The sequence below is a fragment of the Miscanthus floridulus genome, chromosome 8, assembly GCF_019320115.1.
Source record: "Miscanthus floridulus cultivar M001 chromosome 8, ASM1932011v1, whole genome shotgun sequence".
Taxonomy (NCBI): Eukaryota; Viridiplantae; Streptophyta; class Magnoliopsida; order Poales; family Poaceae; genus Miscanthus; species Miscanthus floridulus.
The window spans coordinates 8,973,422-8,995,540 of NC_089587.1; the positions used below are offsets into that span (position 1 = coordinate 8,973,422).

The following is a 22,119-nucleotide window of genomic DNA, read 5'->3' on the forward strand; positions in this document are numbered from 1 at the left end:
TAAATGGGTATTTAGCCAACTAGTCACCAAGGAATTGCTAATTGGGACTAAACCTCACATTTTAGTCAGGCTACCTCAACTTTTAGTTACTTTGGAGTCAAATACCCTGACGGACTAAAAAGCCTCTTTAGTCACCCAAACCAAACACCCAATGTCTAAAGTTTAATCCATGCTTTAGCTACTAAAGCTTAGCGAGGGAAAACCAAACAGCCTGAGTCCTGGACCGTTGGATCGCTCGCCAACGCTAACACCAACAGTGTCTCATTTTCATTGTCCTGCAGCCTTGGATTGATGAGCTTTGTAGCTTCTTTCCGTTGTCGAGCAGCTATTGGCAGAACACTCTTGCAGGATAACGAATGCAACGATCCTTTCTTTTCGTTGTCGACCAGCGATTAGCCGAGGAGCCGGGCGTGGCCCCCTCGCCGCTAGCAGGCGCGCGATGCGTGTTAGGGTTTCTCGATCCACGGGCCCGCCCAGACGCTGCTCTCCATGCTCGCGGCGCGCGCGAGTCGGCTCGAAGTCTCTTCCCTGCTCTCCTAGGTCACACATGCACGTACGCTACATGGCCCACAGACCAGCGGCCCAAGGGAGAAGGTGCTACACCGACTTGCGTCGATGGAAGAAAGGAGAGCGACTGCGTTCAGCTCCCGTTGATGTTGTCACACGGGGATTCGATGCAAGGGGAGTCCCACGGAGATGTGGGAGCCCGCCACGCACGCGAGCGGCGGTGGCGAGGTGGAAGGTCACTTCCTCCCTGCGCTCGTCGGCACTAGGGCGGATCCAGCAATATGGCAAGGTCTGGCGGCCGTGTGCAGATCATGTAATTGTATGTAAGTATGTTTCATTTCATCCCTTGATCAGTAGTTATGAGCACTTCTTATTTCATTGATCAGTTCTGTTAAAGGTGCGGCTGGCGGTGTCTTCATCGTGGTTGAGGACGACGATGCGAAGCAGCGCGATGTGTCGGAGGGATGGGGAGTGGCACTGGTGGGGCGACGGGCGAGGGGGCAATGCCGGTGAGGTTAGGGACGGAGCATATGCCAAGCGGGCAAGATCTGAGTGGATTGGAATCAATAGAACTGCCAAAAAAACATGGGTGTAGGGAGCGGTGAGCCGGTGATACAGCTCCGAAGTCAGGTTGCTTGGCGCTCATCGAAAAAAAAAATTAGGCCGGGCCTAGGAGCCTGAACCGGAGGGGTGGGGCTGACTACGGGGACGATGGGTACTGAATATTGTTTAGTACGTAGATACTATATAGTAATAATGCTATATATATTACAATACAATTATTGTAGTATATAAAATAAGTATAACCACATACTCTATGTATACTTTCATATATTGCATACATACTATCCCAAATGGTCTAGTATAATCTTATATTGCGTGTACATACACTTTATTGGCTCATATACACCCTAAATATTGAGATACACACATGGGAGTAGCTACACCCTAGGAGTACAAAGGATTATACATATACATATACATATACATATACATATACATATACATATACATATACATATACATATACATATACATATACATATACATATACATATACATATACATATACATATATTATATAATTCTTTGGTATTTGAGTAAAAGAAATTTGAGAAACAACACCCATATGGATCTATATTATTCTTTCTTCAAGGACATGATGATGGTGGTGAACTTGGTCTTCTCCTTTTCAAGGTGCTCAGCAACAAGAGACCTGAACTCGGTAAACCATGTGTCAATTATGGTTTCTCCGAAATGGCGAACAATTAAAGACTTTAGTGCAGGTCTGATCAACTTAGCAATATTCATGCTACTACGGGCAGTATCCTCAACATCATCACCTTCTGAATCATCGAAAGGATCCCAATTCATCTCAAATTGTTTGATTAGATCCATGTTGAATAAATGGCTTTGCATGACTAGTTCTTTCACTTCTCCAACTGACGGCCCGTAGACTGGTAGATTGAAAGATTCTAGCTTTTCCTTGTCCACGAGGCCCTGTTATGATCACAATTCTTTTAACTTCATGACTTCCTCCACAAAGTGAAAATGAGTCAAAATACAACAATGCAATAATTTACATAAATTAACAACTACCTTCAAAACAAGAGACTGTAACGCTCTTGCAACCAATGCAAAAAGTTGATTGAGATCACCATTGTATACATCCTCATTCTTCCTCCCAAGAAATATAAGGACCATTTGCCCTCCATGCACAAGTTCTTCATGGCGCAGCTTCAAGAAGAGGGAGAAGTCCTTATGGAACTGCTTTTGGAATTGTTTCACCACAAAAGGTGTCGTGGTCTTTGTAATGTAAATGTTGTCTTCATTTAGATAAGTTTTTCTCCACGCCTCTAGGCCCTCAGGTTCCTACATAGATATCATTTCAGAACATTATGATAGACATGTTAAGAGAACAGCAAGAAGATGGATACATCATGGAAGATATGTAATAACTAAGGGGTTGCTACAATACTCCCAAGTAGCTTTGAACCGTTGATTTAAATGTTGATTACTACGTATTACCCCCTAGGAGGTAATAATAGAATAAAAATATATATTTATGTATTTTTATTTTTGGAAGTAGGCATATGTGATAGAAAACGATCGACCACATACATAATTAGATCTATTAATAGATGTAAGGTCTCATACGTGATTGTCTGAACATATAATTTTTAGTGGACTGAACGTGACATTATTTTCGAATTCACTTTTGCATGATCAAACAAAAGGTATGCCTGGTATGCGCCGAATAAACAAAATATACAATGTAGCTACTTTCAAAAATCATTCTTCTGGAGAAAAAGACCTCTGGTAAAGTTGTGCACTTGTAATATAATTTTATCTTAATAAAAGAAAAGTAAGAATTTTCATAAATCACTATATAGCTGTTTTCAGTTTCTGGTTAACTTGTTTGGCCTAAAAAATGTTTCTCAGAAGTCCAAAAAACCATCCAAGTTCATGGTTTGGGAAATACTTTGTCATATTATTTTTTAGCATACATGCTCGAGTAAAACTCATTTTTTCTTAACAAAACGCATGCTAAAAATTAGGCTCTATTTTGGAATTAATAGACACGTGTCATCAAATTTGGGCTATGTTTCCAATGTTTTAAATTTATTTTCAGAATAAAACCTAATTTTGAGGCCATTTACTAAGGAAACTTGGATTTCACTTGACCACATATGACAAAATACTAGTTTTTGAGCCATGCATACATGGTTTTTTCTTCTTTTTTTGGGTGGGGGGGGGGGGCGTTGGGTCTTAAATAGCTTAAGTGAAAACTCAAATATAGAATTATAGGAAGAATTTCAGTTTTAAATCGGTAATCTGTAAATCTCAACCTATAACAAAACTAAAGATTATCGGGTACAATAGGTATGTCTGGTGTTTCTGCTTGCCTTCCATGCGAGAGAGATATGTAAGGAAGTAAATCGCAGGCTTAAGTTAGATAGTTTTCTTTTTTTTCTTGTATTGTAATTATTTTAATTATATAATTATTACATCTACCAAAAAATCAAGGTTTGTGATTTATTTGAGCTCTTAACATCTCATAATAAGTAACTAGAGTACCATAGCAAAACCCTTTCTTAACATTGATAAATAACCAATTTAATCAGTGATCCAAATACCTGGGAGCGCCAATGAAGACCGTATGAAGAGTGGAATAGGTGGACACTTTCACGGGGAAAAAGCCTGTTGTAATAGGATTCCGGTGACCCGTGAATATAGTACAAAGGTGGTAGATGCGCCCTTTCACCCGTTATATTTGGCCTTTTGAACTTCTCAATTAACCGAAATAGTTCGTTAAAGTCGTTGCCAGGAAGGTCATTCAAGAAGAATTGAAGTTCCACATAATCATCTCCACTAGATTTACACAGCTCAACAATGGTGCTTATAACACTAGAGATGAAGAGCAATGTGTTTGGTCCTGCAGCGCATCCTAGGTCGCCAATGATCATAGTTTTGGAGTGAAGAGTTGTGTACACTTCTTTTATGGCATTCTCAACCACTGGCCTGGTCTCACGTAAATATATTTCCTAATAAAATCCACAAAGAAGAAGAAATCATTAGGTGATATATGGGTCTCCCATCCTTCCATCGTAAGAAGAACAATGAAACCAAATTGATATTTGCAGTAAGTTATTGGATAAGGTCAATGGATGGTATTTAACTTTCATCTAGAATCACACATGATTAATATGATAGATTTGACAATTATCAAAGGGATAGCAGCAATCGGAAACAAAACATGGACTTAACTAATGTTCTATATGCTTTAAGAAAAGAAGACTAATTTTATATACGTTTCAAATCCATAGAAGACAATATATGATTGTTGCAATGGTTAAAACTAACAATACCAGCATATCATTGCTTACAAACTTCGTGCATATGCAACATGAGAAATGCATGTTACATAAAATATAGTTGTATCTTAGGAAAAGGGATAGAATAATCACTGGACGCCTAGAATTCTTGGAGTAGCTCCATTCTCCTTCCCCTTCAGCCATATGAAAATCATATCTTATATTCATTTCTATTTCTATGAGGGGCGTGGGATTATACTAACTTGCTTCACTAGCAGTATCAAATTAGTTGTCCCAATACCATCTCTGCGAGGTACAATTTATAGTGCTCTAGGTAGTAGGGGACTTGTACATAATGAGGCCGTTTCGTCAAATGATCTTATCCTCTCATCAAAGATAAACATTGCAGAAAAAAAAATACAAAAGTAGATATACTTTCCCATCAAAACACAGTGAAGTGTAGGAAAAACCAAAACTGCACACCGCCGGCCGGCCAGACGAGTCCCCGGTGGCCGTTCGTGTCACCCTCTCGTGCTGCGATGTGGCCGCTTGTAGCTAGTAGGTGGTGCCGACGCGCATCACCCCCAATTTTTTTACAATTTGACTTTTTTTTTTGAAAATTTTTTACGTTTAGAGAGACATAAACTCATCTTTATCTAGGGATCGGCGCTAGAACTTATAACACCGAGGTAACACGTCTCGGCGCCACAGATCTTAACTCCGAGATGCCTGGTCGAGCACAGCATGGCATCGTAGGTGGTGTTGACGTGGCCGGTACCTCGATGCTAGAATAGATCGGCACCACTGATGTCGGGGTCGAGCTCAGCGCCACATATCTTGACATCGACGTCGGGGCCCGCACGGCAATGGCATTACTGTCTCTACTTTACCGCGCATCGAGAACACACTGTCGTGTGCCGTCCTACTTTAGTAGCTGTGCGCTTTGCGACGTACGATGGGACGGTGCTGTCTCTGGCGATGTGTTGATATGGATTCAGTGCGGCTCCATCACGAGGGCCTCGTGGGTCTTCTGCCTGCGGGTACGGTGAGTCGGCTCCATCACGAGGGCCTCGTGCGCCGCGTGTGTGCTGCGGCTCCATCACGAGGGCCTCGTGCCGCTGCGGGGTCTTCTGCCTGCTGGTATGGTGAGTCACCATCAGGGGCTGATCCCGTCGTCGTCCGTGACATCATTATTAGGGGCTGATTATGTGCGTGCAACATGTGTGGAAGCGCTGCATGTGAGGTTAATCTGTTGTAGATATATATGTGTGTGGAAGCGCGTGTGTGTGTCTATATATATATATATATATATATATATATATATATATATATATATATATATATATATATATATATATATATATATATATATGAGTATATTCAGTAGCCAGCTACAAAATAAGTTCTGTAGCCACCTCCATTTACGATGATTTTACATACTAATTTACGATAATATCAATACATATTTACGATGGTTGAGTTACTGTAACACTTGAGGATATTTACCGTAATGTTATAGTAAACCACTTAGTAAGGAGTTACTATAATCTCGTAAATTAACATAGTAATTATCGTAACTTAAAGTGGCTACAGAATAAGTTATTTTTGTAGCCGGCTACAGGGGTATATATATATATATATATATATATATATATATATATATATATATATATATATATATATATATATATATATACACACACACACACTCGCGTTGCGCCGTGTTATTTCTGACTGCGATTTCGATCCTCGTAAGTGCTTGGCCGTTGCTTGGTTGTTGCTTCCACACGTATGCATGTGCCGGTCAACGACTATATGGTGCGGTGTGGTGGTTATATATTCCATCAGCTTCACATTGCCAGTATAATCTCGTGCTTATCGGTAATAATAAACCGTATGCATGGCCGTGGCAAGTTTAGTCATCTATTCTTGGGTTTAGACAGCAGCTTGATGTGTTTTATTGTTGCTACTCGTGCAATCAAATGGAAGAGAATGTAACGGAAGGGGAAAAATGTTTTGCGACTTATTTTTGCACTCATCAGTTTTTTTTTTTTTTTGCACATCAGTTGATGGTTCAGACAGCAGCTTGATGAGCTTTCGTTACCATGTTGCACGCACGTAATCAGCCCCTAATAATGATGTCACGGACGACGACGGGATCAGCCCCTGATGGTGACTCACCCTACCAGCAGGCAGAAGACCCGCACACACAGTGGCGGAGCCAGGATGAGCACCTCAGGGGGGGGCTAATCAATAGAGATTTAGAACAAATGTCGAAGATTAACGATGAAATCATGTTTTTCTACAGTAATATCAAGGCAAAATCACTCTCCCGGGGGGGGGCTGCAGCCCCCCTGGATCCGCCAATGCGCACACACGTGGCGCACGACTCGGCACGGGGCCCTCGTGATGGAGCCGCACTGAATCCATATCAACACATCGCCACAGACACAGCACCGTTCCATCGTAGTCGCAAGGCACACAGTTAAGGATGAAAACGGTACGTAAATATCCCGTTATACATTTAATCCGTACTACAAGTCCAACCTTAGAAAAATTATATCTTTTTCGTATGATCTCGGATGAAGATGATTTTTATATAAAAATTATAGCTCTCGACGAGATCTACAACTTTCTAGTTCTTAGTTTTTTTCATTTGATATCTTGAAGATGTTCAAACAAATTAAACAATGTCAGCGATATATTAATCGCGTACAAGCGCTTGTTGCCTTAAAAAATCGTATCTTCCTTACATCGTGTCGAATGGAGATACTTTTTAAGAAAGTTGTAGGACTTGTTAATTATTATGTACTTGTTAATTGTTATGCACTTGGTCCTACGGGTCAATATTCTGTATTGATTTTTCGTATACTGACCGTGTTCGACATAATTCCGCTCGAATTAGTTCGTTTTCAAAATTTTTGATATTCTGTAAGTTCGTGTTCGTTTTCGTGTCCGGCTTTATCGCTTTCGTTTTCGTTTTCGTATTCAAATGTAGAAGTAGAAAACGGTTGAGAGGTTTTTCGACCGTTTCCGACCTTTTTCATCCCTACGCACAGCTACAGGAGTAGGACGGCACACGGCAGCGGGGGGCACACGGCAGTATGTGTTCTCGATGCGCGGTAAAGTAGAGACAGTAATAGCATTGCCCCCGCGCGCCCGAGGTCGGTGCCAAGATCTGTGGCGCCGATCTCGGCGCCATGTATTCTGGCACCGAGGGTACCGGCCACGTCAACGCCACCTAGGATGTCCTGCTGAGCTCGGTCAAGCACCTCGGAGCCAAAAGATCTGTGGCGCCGAGATGTGTTACCTCGGCGCCATGAGTCCTGATGCCGACCCTCAGAATTCAAAGATGAGTTTACGTCTCCCAGAAAGACCAAACGTAAATTTTCTTTAAAAAAAAAAGCTAAATTGTAAAAAAAAAAGGCATCAGCCCCTTGTACACGCGTCTTGCTCCACTACTATTGGTTTGGGACCTGGTGGCACAACTTGACATGCCCCAATGCTACGGCAAGCATCGACGGCGACTGGAATCACGACGACAGGTGGTGGTGGTGTGTCATAGGCTGCTAGCCTGCGCTAATGCACATCGATACTGATGCCACTGCATGCCCCGGTCCCCTCTGCTCCAACGGCAGCGGCTACGGGAAACTGGGCCAATTATGGGATCCACGTTGGGATGGTAAATTATGAGCCTAAACGGCCCAATGAAGCAAACAAAAAAAAAAAACAAATAGCAAGAGCAACAACGCATTTGAGCTGCTCTGGGCCGTGCTTAACCTTCAGTTTAGTCCCACCTCGACAGCTTTGAGCGAGCAAAGCCAAAAGAAGGGTATAAAATGAGACCCACGGCCTCAGTGCAACCCGTACCTTTCTCGGCCTTTTTGCCAATGATGAGTGAAAGTGTAGTATCTGTTCTTATTATTTTAATATCTAATAAGTGGACCATGATATTAAATTTATATTTTTGGGGGGAGCAACCACCATAGTAGCTTGTCATTGGGCCCTTGAGCGTCGCCTAACCGTTGCACTGCTGGCAGGGCCAGCGCACCCCAACCAAATCACAATGAACATGGAAGCCTATTATTCTCTCCGTCAAAATAAATTGATTTCTAAAACCATCCCAAAAATAAATTGATTTCTAGAGCCATTCTAAATTTAACCATAATATCTTTGCATCATCTAGTAGTATCGATTTGTGTTATAAATATTAATGCTCTTTTATAAAGTCAGTCAAATTTAAAATAGTTTGATCTAGGACAACTTTAGAAATCGATTTAATTTAGGACAGCTGGATTACATTGTTTATAGATGGGCTTGGTGCGTGACCAATAAATCGGGAATTCCTATTTGTTAGGCCTGTGACATGGAAACCGAAAGGCTAAGGTTTTAGATGGGCTTTGTACCGATAAAAAAGATATGTTGGGCCTATGACATGGAAGCCCCAATGCTGCATTTGGGATTGGGCTTTGCGTATATTCAGATGTCACGTACACTGCTAAAATGTTGCGCTGGTCTGAACTTCTATCCGGCGAGAGCAAGCACGTTCCTCCATGATGCAAAGCACACTGAACTCTTTGTTACTCGGTTTGTTCTTGTGTGTAGGGACATCGCGACTCTACTCAAGAAACACCCTTGAAATCACCAAGGAGCTGCGGTTTGAATTTCATATGCAAAAGAGCTTAATTCCTCTTGTTTTCTATACTCTATAAAAAAAAATCTGAGGGTTCAGTTTTAGAAAACTCTCTTTATTGTTAATTGTAAGACATTCTAACTTTTCTAGATGACAGTAAAAGCTATGTATGTACAAAACACAGAACATTTTACAATTTGAAACAGAGAAAGTAAAAAAAAAAGTACTAACTCTGATGCAAGTATCGTAGATTCACTTTTCCTAGACGACATCTTTGGTCCCCTTTTGAAAACACAAGACAACACACCTCTCAAGTTTCTCGTTTCCTGTTCTCCATCACTTGAGAAGATGATGGTGGCAGCATCTTAGTATTGTAGTGACACTACCTACTCCATTCACCATAATGAATAAGGAGTTCTTTGATGCATCCATGACTAGCAGCATCTATCTAGCATGCGGTTAAGGAAAGAGGGTGTTGCAAGGCCAACCCATTCGTATCTCCATGCATGCACTACATAGATGCTAACAGTACTTCCCTTCAGTAAAAAAAATCCTTATTATATTGGGGTAAAATGGTCTAAACCTGAAAAATTACATGCACGTTACAATTATATTTAGTTTAGAAACATGGAGGGAAAATGGCATGTGTAGATATATATTGAAGATGCTTACATTATCTCCTAACTTTGAAGGCTTCTAAGAATACATTCTACAAGAATCTACTGATCAAATATACGCATGGAAGACCATGGAAAGTCAAATGTGTGAGTGTTTTTGACCGGATAGAGTACTTTAGCTAAGCTAGCTCCTTTCGATTTAGATTTAGATAGAGAGAGTGAGAGAGAGAAGAGAGGGAAAACTCTGCCTCGCATGGCATGTTAAGGGTGCGCGAAGCGGGCAATCCGGAGCATATAAAACGGCCGGCCGGCCAAAGCCTCCGTTTCCGGCCATACCATGGAATGCAGGAGAGCTCGTCTTCTTGCATTATTGTGTCCACTTTCACTGGTCATCTTCGCCGTCCTTGAGTAGATTGCAGATGTCCGAGCACTCCACCAAGCTATTACAAATTATACACAGGCATGCATGCATATAAATAACTGGAGTATTGGACACTAGTAATCAAGACAAATCACTCGTCAGTAATAATGGATTGAAAAGGAGCCAATTTGCGTGCGTGCGTGCGTCGTTACCAGTACTGCCGGCTTCGGAAGGTGTCCTTGAAGACCACCAGGGGCCTGCACGCATCCATCCATCCATGATTCGATGCCAACGGCAAACGAGAGAGAATTAGTCATCAAAGCAGAGATTGATCAGACAGTCAAGTCGTACGCGCTTAATTTAATCATCATCACGAAGATGAGCAAGCAATGGAGCGACCGACGCGACGATGGATTGGAGCAGCGTGCGTACCTCCGGATGTTGAAGGGACCGGCGACGCCCGGCGCGCCGTAGCCGCCGAGGACGCAGGTGCTGACGCACTTGGACGTGCAGCGCGCCGCGCGGTCCGACTTGGGGTGCCGGATCCTGTTCGCCTCGCCTTGCCGCCCGCCGCCGTCCTCGCCGGACAGCGTCGGCGGGAGGTTGCATAGCGGCTCCGACGCCGGGGGCCCCAGCCCCGGCGACGACGACACCGCGAGCGCCGCCGCCAGCGCCACGACCGCCGGCGCCTGCAGCAGCCTCAGGACGGCGCCGCCGGGCCTCCTACTACTACGCCTGCTGCTGCCCTGGACCGCCCCGGCGCCGGCGCCGGCGGGCTTCGTCGGTGGCCCCGCCGGCCGCATCGGTCGGTGCGCCGGTGCCTAGCTAGCTAGTGCCGACTGCCGCCTATGCCGAGTCGTGCATGGCGGGCGTGGCCGGCGTACCGCGCGCTGCGTAACGGTCAGCGAGGCTGCGAGGGAGCTCAGCGGAGAGCAAAGGAGGCCACTGGTAGAACCGTAGAAGTAGAATCTTGGGTGGCGTGGGCGTGGCGCCGGACGTTCCCGCGGTGGAGAGGGGAGGAAGCCGATCGAGAGCCTCAGGACAGAAAGAGCGCGCTGACGCGGCCTCTGCACAGCCAACAATGTCATGCTGATCAGCTGATGCCTGATGGTATGGTTTAGTCTGCACAGCCAACTAAATATTGTAAATATTAGAATTTTTTCTAAAAAAAAGTGATAAAAATAAAGATGGCTTTGACTTACGTTAAAGCTTAGGGGCGGGCGTCCATCCAACCAGACACCGCCTTCTTGGGTCTGCGCGGTCCACCAAGCCTGCCTCATCCTCTTTATGTCTCTCACATCTCTCTTAAAAATATCTATCCACTTTTTCGTCCATCGTACGTTTCACAGCGTCGTGCGGCCGTGCGGCTGCCCTTCTCCGTATTTACCGCCTCAGCCATCTCCCCGCACGCACCCTACCCTGTGTTGTTCGCTTCTTGGTCCTGCCCGTCGCGCGTGCCCACCCGCGCCGCTCGCTCCTTGCTCCCACAGTCCCACCTGCCGCGCGCCCACCCGCGCCTCTCGCTCCCGTGCCGTCGGGCACGCCGTTTGCCTCTGTTGGTGATCGTGGTGCCGTCGCGCGCCTCAGATCGGTTCCCGGCAGAACCAAGGGCACCCATGAGCGCGGCCTGTGCTGGTGGTGCTCGCGCCTCGAGGCCGGAATCAACTGGCCCCGACCTCTCGCATATGTTGCAAATATATGTTTCAAGTGTTTTAAATGTTTCAGAGGTATGTTGTAGGTGTTTCGTATGGATTTTACAAAAGTAGATCGGGATGTTGCATATGTTACAAGTGTTTCAGAGACATGTTGCAAGTGTTAGTTCAAAATGTTTCATCTGTTTTAGACATATGTTGCAAGCATTTTTTTATCTGAATGTTGCACATGTTTCACACCTATGTTGCAAGATTATGTTCAAAATGTTTCAGCTGTTTCAGTCTTATGTTGCAATAAGTGTTTTCATGTTACAATTTGCAAGTATTTTATCTGGATGTATTATATGTTTCACACATGTTGCAATTGTATATTCCGCCGTAGTCGGTAGAGGAGGGGTTGCAAGGGTTACCTTCGACGCGGCCTCCGCCATCACCACCAGGATCGCTGCCAACACCATCACTGCCACTGCCGTCGTATTGGCGACCGACCCGGGGGGCGCTGCCCTCGGAAGGGGAGGACATGCCGCCACCACCCTGCTCACCCCACAGCTCGCCACGGCGCGCTGCAAGGTGGGCCTCCAATCCTCCCGCATGGGAGTTGGGCGATACTCAGCCCCGTCAGCATCCGACCGCTGTAAAAAAAGTACAGGTCAGCCGCACTCCAAAAAATTCAACAGCGAGATCGAAAAGAAACAAAGAAGGCATACTGGGACGGAAGCGGTAGGGCTCTGAAGCCCTACTCTGACATCAACGGGCCCGCCGGGCGAGGACCACTCCTGGGCCGCGACCCACGCCCCCTCACTTCAATCGGGGGGGGGGGGGAGTCGACCCAACCGGCTCCTACTCAGCCCACGAATCATCATGACCTTTGGCTCAGGGCATGCTGACCAGAGCAGCTGGCGGGGCATCCTCCCGTTGTGGGTCGCACGCTGGCGTCGGCCCCGACGACGCGCGGGTGCAAACCCTCTCCTCTGACCGCCTGGCTTGCTCTACCACGCCTGCAGCAGGTGGGGACAAGGCCGAAGATGCCTCAGAAGGGCACGATGACCGCGTCCGCTTCGCCTCCCATTCATCGATGGCGTCCGCGCTCGCAACACGCTTCCTCGGTGCAGGAACATCGCCGCGCCTCTCTGCCTCCTGCTCACTGCCAGCGGACGCGGCCATAGGATCACGATGCTCCGCCGAGGTCACAACGACCTCCCAGCCTTCCTCCTCCTCCTTGGAGAAGATCACATCATCCCCCACCTCTATGGGGTCCTCCGACTCGAGCTTTGACTCGATGTTGCTCCTATTTCCCCCGGCCGGCACACACCGGGCGATGTCCATCTCCTTCTCATGCTTCCGCCGAGCCTCCTAAGCTTTCTTCTTATTCCTCTCAACCGCCGCCTCCTTTAGGGCGGCTTGCCGAGCCGCGCCCTCTGGCCCCTTCGAAATGTGCGGCCAGGACTTGTAAACCCCAAGTCCCTACGGAACGGACGACTCAAAGTCAGGACATGAGAGAAGCAAAAGGGGAAAAGAACATGGAGTAAGGAGAGGGTAGCATACCAGTTTGGACACCGTCGCGGCGTTGAGCGGTCTAGGCTTTCCATCGAGGGTCTCTTTAGGCCTCAGCTACAGCACCCGGTCAACGCAACTCTAGACCTCGTCGCTCGGCAGCTCCTCTGGTGATGCACGATCAGGGTCCATCAGGCCGTTGTACTTCCACATCGGCCGCATCCTCTCCGCCAGCGGAGTGACCCGACGATGGAAGAGGGTGTGGAACAGCCGCACCCCATCAAGGCCGCACCGCATGAGCTTCTAGAGCTCCACCTTGATAATCTCCACCTTCTTCTTCTGCCAGCTGGTGGGGCCCCATGATTAGCTATCCTGCCTCTCTGGCCTCCTGCTAGTGAAAGGCGGGAACGATGCCTGCACCAGGTTCCTGATGTAGAACCATTCCCCGTGCCACCCCCAATTAGATCATAGGGGGTGTACACGGGGTATGAGCCCAACGCGCTCGGTTTCTTCTGTAGTGCGAAACCCCCCACCGACGCGATCATGTGTGGCTTCCCCTCCGACAAAGCTCGCCCGAAGAACATCCGTCGGAAGAAGTACACGTGTGGCTCCATCTCAAGGAAGGCCTCCCACACAGTGACGAAGCCAGCGATATGCAGCACCCTAGTCGGATTAAGGTGCTATAGCTCTAGGCCCCACTCATTGAGGAGCCCACGTAGGAACCAGTGCGTGGGGTATCCTAACCAATGCTCATGAAAGGCGATGAAGGAAACAACCTCGCTGACCCAAGGTTGTGGGAATCCTCCCCCGCAGGAGCCCTCCAATGCGCCACCTCCTTCGGCGGCAGAAACCCCTTCTTGGCGAAGGTAGTCAGCACTAACAACCTCACGACGAATGACCTCTAGCTCAACATTGCGCTCTAGGTTCGTGAATGGATCTATGAATTTTCTCCTCTCCCTCGCTCTCCCCTTTTCTCTCCTAGGAACCTCCGCGGCACTCAAACGCTCTTGGCGAGAATGAAGAAGAAGAAGAGACGGCAGATGAGGAATAGGCGAAGGAACAGAATAGAAGCCCTCTCCCTTCCCCTACTTAAAGAAAGAGACACAGCGGTTGGGAAAGGCGCAACGATTGGGGAAACACGGAACGATGGGGGCAAAAAACCCTCTCCCTTCCCCCATTCAATGCGGATGGGACACGCCTTGACCGATGGACGCACCCTGCCTGATGGAACAGCGCCTGGTCAGACGGGACATGGCCTGGGTATGGCCCACCACTACCGCACGCCAGGCGCAAGAGAGAAGGCGCCACTGCGCGTAGGCGGCCCTCTGCCTTCCTAGGCGGGACATGGAAAGGCCCAAACGATAGGATCTCTGCCAGGAGAGACCAACGGGCTTCCTGAGTCGATTAGACGACTCAAGTGAACGTCAAGAGATAGGTAAGGAGCAGAGGGACGCCCCATGTGGGCCATGCTGACTCTGTCACGAACAACGAGCACGGATCCTGGTCGCCTCGAACCCCGTCACTCGAGTCATCAAGGTAACATTACCAAACCCCCACTCTTTCTTTATATGAACATTCATTCATCCATGCACGCATTCATTCATTCCATACATCCAAAAGCATTGCATATGCAGTTAAATGCATCACAATGCTCCGTGTTGTGTCACGAAGTGGTAGTTGCCTCATTCAACATGAGCAACGATCGACTAGGGTTCGAAGGCCGGCCCATGAAGGGCTCGAGGCCGCCTTGCGTCAAACAGAGCCAGGGGAGAAAATGCAGATGAGCCCTGGGCGGCCCTTGCCCAATCTGCCCCAAAGCAGATAGGGTCATCTCAACCTTCTCGTTCGATCCTAACCTCCCGCCAAACCCATAGAATCTCCATCGAGGAGAGGCCAGCGGGCCACCTGGGTCGGTCTCTAGAACAACCCAGGCATCTGCCGGGTTGCAGGTTAAGGAGCAGTGGAGTGCGACATGAGGGCTATGCCGACCCCGTCATGAACGACGGATCCAGACTTCACTTGAATGTGCCCATTAGCGAGCTCACCAAGCGTGTCACTCGAGCCATCGAGGCAAGCGATGTTAGCTCAGACCCTCCGGTTGCGAGAAACCACGAATGGGGTAACGCATAAAACTCAACCGATCCCTACCAAAGCCCAATGAGGCTCAGGGGCTCAAGACACCCAAACGCCTCGGCTATGCCTGGGTCTATGACTCTGACTCGCCTGGTCCCATGGCACGCTCGATGCCCGGATCCATGACTCCGACTCGCCCGATCCCCCGACACGCCCGATGCCTGGATCCACGAGTCCATCTCGCCCGATCCCTCGGCACGCCTGATGCCTTGGTTAGCGACTCTGACTCGCTGGATCCCTAGATCCATGACTCTGATTCACCCAAAACCCTCGGCACGCCCGACGCCATGGTTAGCGACTCCGACTCGCCTAATCCCTGGATCCGTGACTCTGATTCACCCGAAACCCTCGGCACGCCCCACGCTCTGGTAGACAAAACTCTATCTCACCTAGTCCCTCGGCCATGACCAAATGCCTAGGACCACGCTCCTAGAAATGATGGGCTAGAAACTAGAAAAGGGAGGCTATGCCCACCAAAATGCACACACTCACGCCCACTGACAAAAACCCCCAGGCGATTCTACCAAAATCGCCCGGGGGCTCGGGGGCTACACCCACGGGTGCGCTCACGCGCACCCGCTGACAAAACAAAACTTCTCCCACTGGCGACACGAAAACCCCCCCAGATGATTACACCCGAATCGCTCGAGGGCTTGGGGGCTCCTGTCGGGTTCATAAACCCAAGGTCCCTCATGGACTGGCTTCCCAGCAAAGGCTCGGCCTAGCAGACGACGTTGCGAATGACACGCAACTCTAGGGCCAGCCCAAATACCTAAACAATAGGCCAGAAGGGCGATCCAACCTTGAACCGGAAGGCCTCGCTAAGGAGGAACAACGCTTGCTTTTGACTCCGGCCCGCCTCTCCGACCGGAAGGCCTGACCAAAGAGGAATAAGCGCTCGCTTCCGACTCTGGCCCACCTTTGGACGGCCTCTCCGACCGGAAGGCCTAGCCAAACACCACTTCTGACTCCAACCCACGTCTCCGACCAGGGTTGCGCCGAACCCCTACTTATAGCTCCTCTCCGACTAGCGCAATCATAGCTGACTGGGACCAACCGACCGGGGACGCCCGCTCGGTGAGGACCAGGAAACAGATGGAGAAAGTAAGGCAGGGCACTCATGTCAACCGCAATACCGAGGATCGTACCCTGTACACCTGTAGGACAGTACCAACAGGGCATGTCAGAAGGGTACCCTACAACCTTCCTACCATGTCAGAACCCAAGCAGTGTTGTGGGCACCAACATTTGCCTTATAGTGTTGTAGGCGCCATCAACTCCCGTACCAGACAAACACGATAATGCTCCCCCACATTCCTCCAGACATCAACAGTGTTGTGGGCACCGTCATCTACCATACATGGTGAATACGGTAAAACCTCCCACATGTGTCTGACAACAACAGTGTTATGAGCGCCTACCATCATCTTGTACCCGACGGCGTGGGCAATAAGACTTAGTAGCATGCGTACTCTCTCTCTCGCTTGTAAAGTCGTCCCCTTCATCTATAAAAGGGGATGCACTCTCTCCCAACAGATAGACTCCTCAGTTCACTTATATTGATTCACCCTCTGTAGCTTTAGACACTCTAAAGCTACACAGAGCACACGCTCAAACACTTAGCACATAGCGGAGCTCTCGTCACTCTCGGCACTTCAGACCAGAGTCCGACCGGACCTCTTGTACCCCCCATCTTTCACCCTTCCGTTTGTAACCCACAGCAAACTTCGAGCACCTGGGCTCAGGAATAAAGTCACCGACCGACTCAAACTGGACATAGGGCACGTTGCCTAAACCAATATAAACCCTGTGTCATTGAGTGCTAGGCCACCTCCGATCACAATATATAGCAAAACTACAAATATTTACGTGTTGGTCACTTTCTGCATCGATAGTGAGGCTCCCTAAAAGTGCGGCAAGAACCATGAGGTTGACCCTAGAACAATACCTGATGGTAAATATAGAACTTTAATACTTATTTTTTCTGAGATTAATTACGCTTAATTTCATCTTCTTATATGTCATATACTTGATGATGTAGGTGCCTCCGTGGTGGTGCGCCTACGATTTGTAGTGCTGGGCCCGGATGGTGGACAGGTGGTGCGACCCCGCGTGGGAGAAGAATCACAATGCTTGTCGGCAGCGACATTTGCTGATGTTGGGTGCACCACACCATCAAGGCAACTTCAACCTCTCAGAATACGCGGCTAGATGGGTTCATGAATTTATTTCTTTATTCTAACGCTCAATTCTGCATAATTTCTAATCATATTGCTTTTTTTGCAGTCAATGACACATGGTGGCGAGCCTTGCTCCCAGTTCATGGCATATGCTTTGGCCCACAAGGGCAAGGCGACGGTCGACGTCACCTACAACCCGAAGGACCCATCCTCGGCGTACAGCAATGAGTCCATCCACAGCCACCTCGATGGATACACATCGATGGTAAGGACGGTCCATGGCCCAGAGTACGATCCGAGCGCCCATGACCTTGATAGAGAAGTGGTCATGAGGGCAAGAGGGAGCAAGAAGCATGGCTAGTTTCTAGATTGTCGATGGCACAATCGACACGGCCAGTACTCCCACTCTCTCCCAGATTCGAGCACGGAGCACGAGTTCCAGCCCGACGATATGCCCATGGCCGGACTCTACACGGTTCCAGATGAACGCACTCTAGGTTATTTCTGTTTTATTCATCGTTCATTGATTTTTATATACTTTTGCATTGCATTGTAACATTAGGATGAAATATTATAGGCTTAGCTAGAACAAGAAATGAGGCGCTGGGAGGAGCTAGAGGCGAAGATGGAGGCAGAGCGGCAGAGGATGGAGGCAGAGCGGCAGAGGATGGAGGCAGAGCGGTTGTAGATGTTTGAATATATGAGGGGTGTTTACGCTGCAATCGGTCAACCTCCGCCACCGATGCCAGTCCCTCCTCCTCAACCAGCTCTAAATACTATTTCAGGCAATGTGAGTCACTTCACAACCTTATAATCACCGTTTCTAGTTTATGCAGAATCAATCTTTTCTCCTTTGTGATGTGCGTATGTTTATAGTTTCTAATTTCTAGTTTATTTCTAGTTTGTAGTTAACCTTGTAATCACTGTTTCGTTCTCAATCACTGTAACTTAGCTACTTTTAGTTTCCGCAGAATTAATCATTTTTCTAGTTGCTAGTTTATTTCTAATACTTGTATGTTTCGTTCTCAATCACTATTAATGATTTATCTCTTCTCCTTTGTGTAGAATCAATCTGCGGCATCTAATGAGCCTTATGACCGATAGTGGTCACAGTGGTCATAGTTTATTTGCATTCCTGATGAGCCTGGAGAGCGACTGGGAACTATGTACTTGTGATTCTGAAGTTTATCTGCATTTGTGATTGTGAAGTTCATTTGCATCTGTGATGTGGTCCATATATCTATATGAACTGCTTGTGATGCCTATTGTGAACTATCTATGATATATGTGATGTTTATTTGAATGTGGTACGTGGCTGTGACCGAACCAAATAAACTGGTTATATATGGCAGCTTTGCCGAGTGTTACACTCGACAAAAGGGCTATTTGCCGAGTGCCATGAAAAATACACTTGACAAAGCGGACACGTGGCAAAAATCTGTGCATTCTAGGGCTAAAATGGCTTCTTTGTCGAGTGTCTGTGCTGTGACACTCGGCAAAAAGACCAAAAGCTAGGTCTGGAATGGCCAGTCTTTGCCGAGTGTCCGGGATATAACACTCGGCAAACATGGTTTATTTGCCGAGTGTCTGGGCCGGGACACTCGGCAAACATGCATTATTTGCCGAGTGTCAAGGCTGGGGCACTCGGTAAACAAGGTCATGTTTGCCGAGTGCCGAGGCCATTAGACACTCGGCAAACACGCCGTGACCGTCTCCACGCCGTCACGTTACTTTTTTTTGTCGAGCGTCGGTTTCAGCACTCGGCAACGTCTTTGCCGAGTGCCAATAAAAAACACTCGGTAAATAAATTTTTACCATCACTGTGTACGCCGTGTGCTGTTTGCCGAGTGTTACATTCGGCAAATCCTTTGCCGAGTGTTTTTTGGCTTTGCCGTGTTGCTATAGCTACTGTTTCTGGTAGTGGTGCCAACATATGAGATGAGCAAAGACGAAGACGAGGATGACAAGAAGAAGAGGCATCAATCATCATCTCGACATTGTGCGTCTCGAGCCAGGAAGAAGCCAACAATGGTTGGATGAGACACGGGTCAGTTTCATTCAGCGACTGGTTGTACTGCATGTCGATCCCTCCTTGTATCAGCGGCGGATCCAGGAAAAATTTTAGGGAGGGCTGAACAAAAGTGCGACAGCAACATAGTCGTCTTCTACCTCCGACTGCTGCTCGATTTTAAGTCTCAGCCCCACCTACACGATAGAACTTTGCCTAAAAATTCAGGGGGCTCCAGAGGGCTCTAGGGCTCCGGTATCGGTAGGGGGGGCTCCCCCCTCCCCCCCCCCCCGCCCCACCGTTGAATCCGCCACTGCGCACTATTGTCCCCATCAATCGAGCTGCTTGTGTATGTGTTCGAACAAACGATCACTTGTTGCATTGCCTGCCTTGCCTGATAGGGGGATGTCATGGGTCGTGGGACACCTCGCCCCCTCTAGCAAGGCGAGCAGGGAGGCCGTGGCTAATGTCGACGCCAGCATGGTAGGCAGCAACGTGGCGAGGCAGAGAAATGTGGTCGTGGCTGCCAAAACGCGTTGTAGCAGACGCACAGCTAACGCGGTGCGAAGGATACCTTACCTGGACATGGTCGTCGATGGGGCCGCTATCTAATCTTGTTGCTGCTGGGGATCCTGTTCGCTTGATCGTATCAGCCATGTTTATCAGCCATGATACAATGTTTTTCTCTCATAATAAAACAGCATCAGCGACATATAAGCCACAGAAATGATCAAGCGAACAGGCCGATGCGGTACTTTCGGTGGGCTATGGCCTTGGTTTCATCAGAGAGGAAGCAGCACGTTGTTGGTGATGAGTAGAAGCAACAGATGAGAAACACACTACGCCTGGGAGTACTATTGTCCAGCATAACAACTCCGTCATCCTATTTCAACGAAATGGTACTTTCAGTTTACAGTCCAATCTTTCGATGGTATTTTACCTTAACGTAATCTTTTAATGCTACACAACCAATTTTTTTCCTTGGCACGATCTTGTGGCGGTGGTGTACGGTTAACTGAGGGTGTTTGGTTTGGGCTGCTAAAGTTTAACCGGCTAATTTTAGTCTCATTTAGTCATATTTTATCCAAATACTATAACTAAATAGGACTAAATGAGCATTTAGCCAACTAGTCACCAAGGAATTGCTAATTGGGACTAAACCTCACCTTTTAGTTACTTTGGAGTCAAATACCCTGACGGACTAAAAGGCCTCTTTAGTCACCCAAACTAAATACCCAGTGACTAAAGTTTAATCCAGGGTTTAGCTACTAAAGTTTAGCGAGGGAAAACCAAACAGCCTGAGTCCTGGACTGTTGGATCGCTCGCCAACGCTAACACCAACAGTGTCTCGTTTTCATTGTCCTGCAGCCTTGGATTGATGAGCTCTGTAGCTTCTTTCCGTTGTCGAGCAGCTATTGGCGGAACACTCTTGCAGGATAACGAATGCAACAATCCTTTCTTTTCGTTGTCGACCGGCGATTAGCCGAGGAGCCGGGCGTGGCCCCCTCGCCGCTAGCAGGCGCGCGATGCGCGTTAGGGTTTCTCGATCCACGGGCCCGCCCAGACGCTGCTCTCCATGCTCGCGGCGCGCGTGAGTCGCCTCGAAGTCTCTTCCCTGCTATCCCAGGGCACACATGCACGTACGCTACATGGCCCACAGACCAGCGGCCCAAGGGATCAGAAGGTGCTACACCGACCTGCGTCGATGGAAGAAAGGAGATTGACTGCGTTCAGCTCCCGTTGATGTTGTCACACGGGGATTCGATGCAAGGGGAGTCCCACGGAGATGTGGGATGGGCGCTCGCCCGCCACGCACGCGAGCGGCGGTGGCGAGGTGGAAGGTCACTTCCTCCCTGCGCTCGTCGGCACTAGGGCGGATCCAGCAATATGGCAAGGTCTGGCGGCCGTGTGCAGATCATGTAATTGTATGTAAGTATGTTTCATTTCATCCCTTGATCAGTAGTTATGAGCACTTCTTATTTCATTGATCAGTTCTGTTAAAGGTGCGGCTGGCGGTGTCTTCATCGTGGTTGAGGACGACGATGCGAAGCAGCGCGATGTGTCGGAGGGATGGGGAGTGACACTGGTGGGGCGACGGGCGAGGGGGCAATGCCGGTGAGGTTAGGGACGGAGCATATGCCAAGCGGGCAAGATCTGAGTGGATTGGAATCAATAGAGCTGCCAAAAAAAAACATGGGTGTGAGCGGTGAGCCGGTGATACAGCTCCGAAGTCAGGTTACTTGGCGCTCATCGAAAAAAAATTAGGCCGGGCCTAGGAGCCTGAACCGGAGGGTTGGGGCTGACTACGGGGACGATGGTTACTGAATATTGTTTAGTACGTAGATACTATATAGTAATAATGCTATATATATTACAATACAATTATTGTAGTATATAAAATAAGTATAACCACATACTCTATGTATACTTTCATATATTGCATACATACTATCCCAAATGGTCTAGTATAATCTTATATAGCGTGTACATACACTTTATTGGCTCATATACACCGTAAATATTGAGATACACACATGGGAGTAGCTACACCCTAGGAGTACATAGGATTATACATATACATATACATATACATATACATATACATATACATATACATATACATATACATATACATATACATATACATATACATATACATATACATATACATATACATATACATATATGTATACATATACATATACGTATGCATATACGT

At 47.7% G+C, this 22,119-nt stretch overlaps 2 protein-coding genes and 1 non-coding gene across 3 annotated transcripts; 1 reads left to right on the top strand and 2 right to left on the bottom strand.

The window, feature by feature from the left end:
- Positions 1 to 1,412: 1,412 nt before the first annotated feature.
- On the bottom strand, positions 1,413 to 4,600 carry LOC136471057 (benzoate O-methyltransferase-like). The gene is made up of 4 exons (XM_066468795.1): positions 4,476 to 4,600; positions 3,645 to 4,052; positions 2,107 to 2,379; positions 1,413 to 2,007 (listed from the first exon to the last, which is right to left on the bottom strand). The coding sequence occupies exons 1-4, from the start codon at positions 4,548 to 4,550 to the stop codon at positions 1,648 to 1,650; spliced, it is 1,116 nt and encodes a 371-aa protein (XP_066324892.1). The 5' UTR covers positions 4,551 to 4,600; the 3' UTR covers positions 1,413 to 1,647.
- A 3,588-nt stretch (positions 4,601 to 8,188) lies between these two features.
- On the top strand, positions 8,189 to 8,378 carry LOC136478925 (U2 spliceosomal RNA). Its single transcript, XR_010764577.1, has one exon. It is a non-coding gene; the product is annotated as a U2 spliceosomal RNA (small nuclear RNA).
- Positions 8,379 to 9,585: 1,207 nt separating this feature from the next.
- On the bottom strand, positions 9,586 to 11,009 carry LOC136471059 (uncharacterized). The gene is made up of 3 exons (XM_066468798.1): positions 10,366 to 11,009; positions 10,146 to 10,190; positions 9,586 to 10,012 (listed from the first exon to the last, which is right to left on the bottom strand). Exons 1-3 carry the CDS (start codon positions 10,734 to 10,736, stop codon positions 9,955 to 9,957), a joined length of 474 nt encoding a protein of 157 aa, XP_066324895.1. The 5' UTR covers positions 10,737 to 11,009; the 3' UTR covers positions 9,586 to 9,954.
- Positions 11,010 to 22,119: the final 11,110 nt, after the last annotated feature.

Bases quoted from the DNA above. Each gene is read 5' to 3' on its own strand.
- LOC136471057 (XM_066468795.1), bottom strand. From the start codon at position 4,550: ATGAATATAAGATATGATTTTCATATGGCTGAAGGGGAAGGAGAATGG. The intron at 2,380-3,644 runs GTATTTGGATCA...ATATCTATGTAG, and splicing joins GTCTTCATTGGCGCTCCCAG to GAACCTGAGGGCCTAGAGGC. The intron at 2,008-2,106 runs GTAGTTGTTAAT...TGATCATAACAG, and splicing joins TACAGTCTCTTGTTTTGAAG to GGCCTCGTGGACAAGGAAAA.
- LOC136471059 (XM_066468798.1), bottom strand. From the start codon at position 10,736: ATGCGGCCGGCGGGGCCACCGACGAAGCCCGCCGGCGCCGGCGCCGGG. The intron at 10,191-10,365 runs GTACGCACGCTG...GGATGCGTGCAG, and splicing joins GGTCCCTTCAACATCCGGAG to GCCCCTGGTGGTCTTCAAGG. The intron at 10,013-10,145 runs GTAACGACGCAC...AATTTGTAATAG, and splicing joins TTCCGAAGCCGGCAGTACTG to CTTGGTGGAGTGCTCGGACA.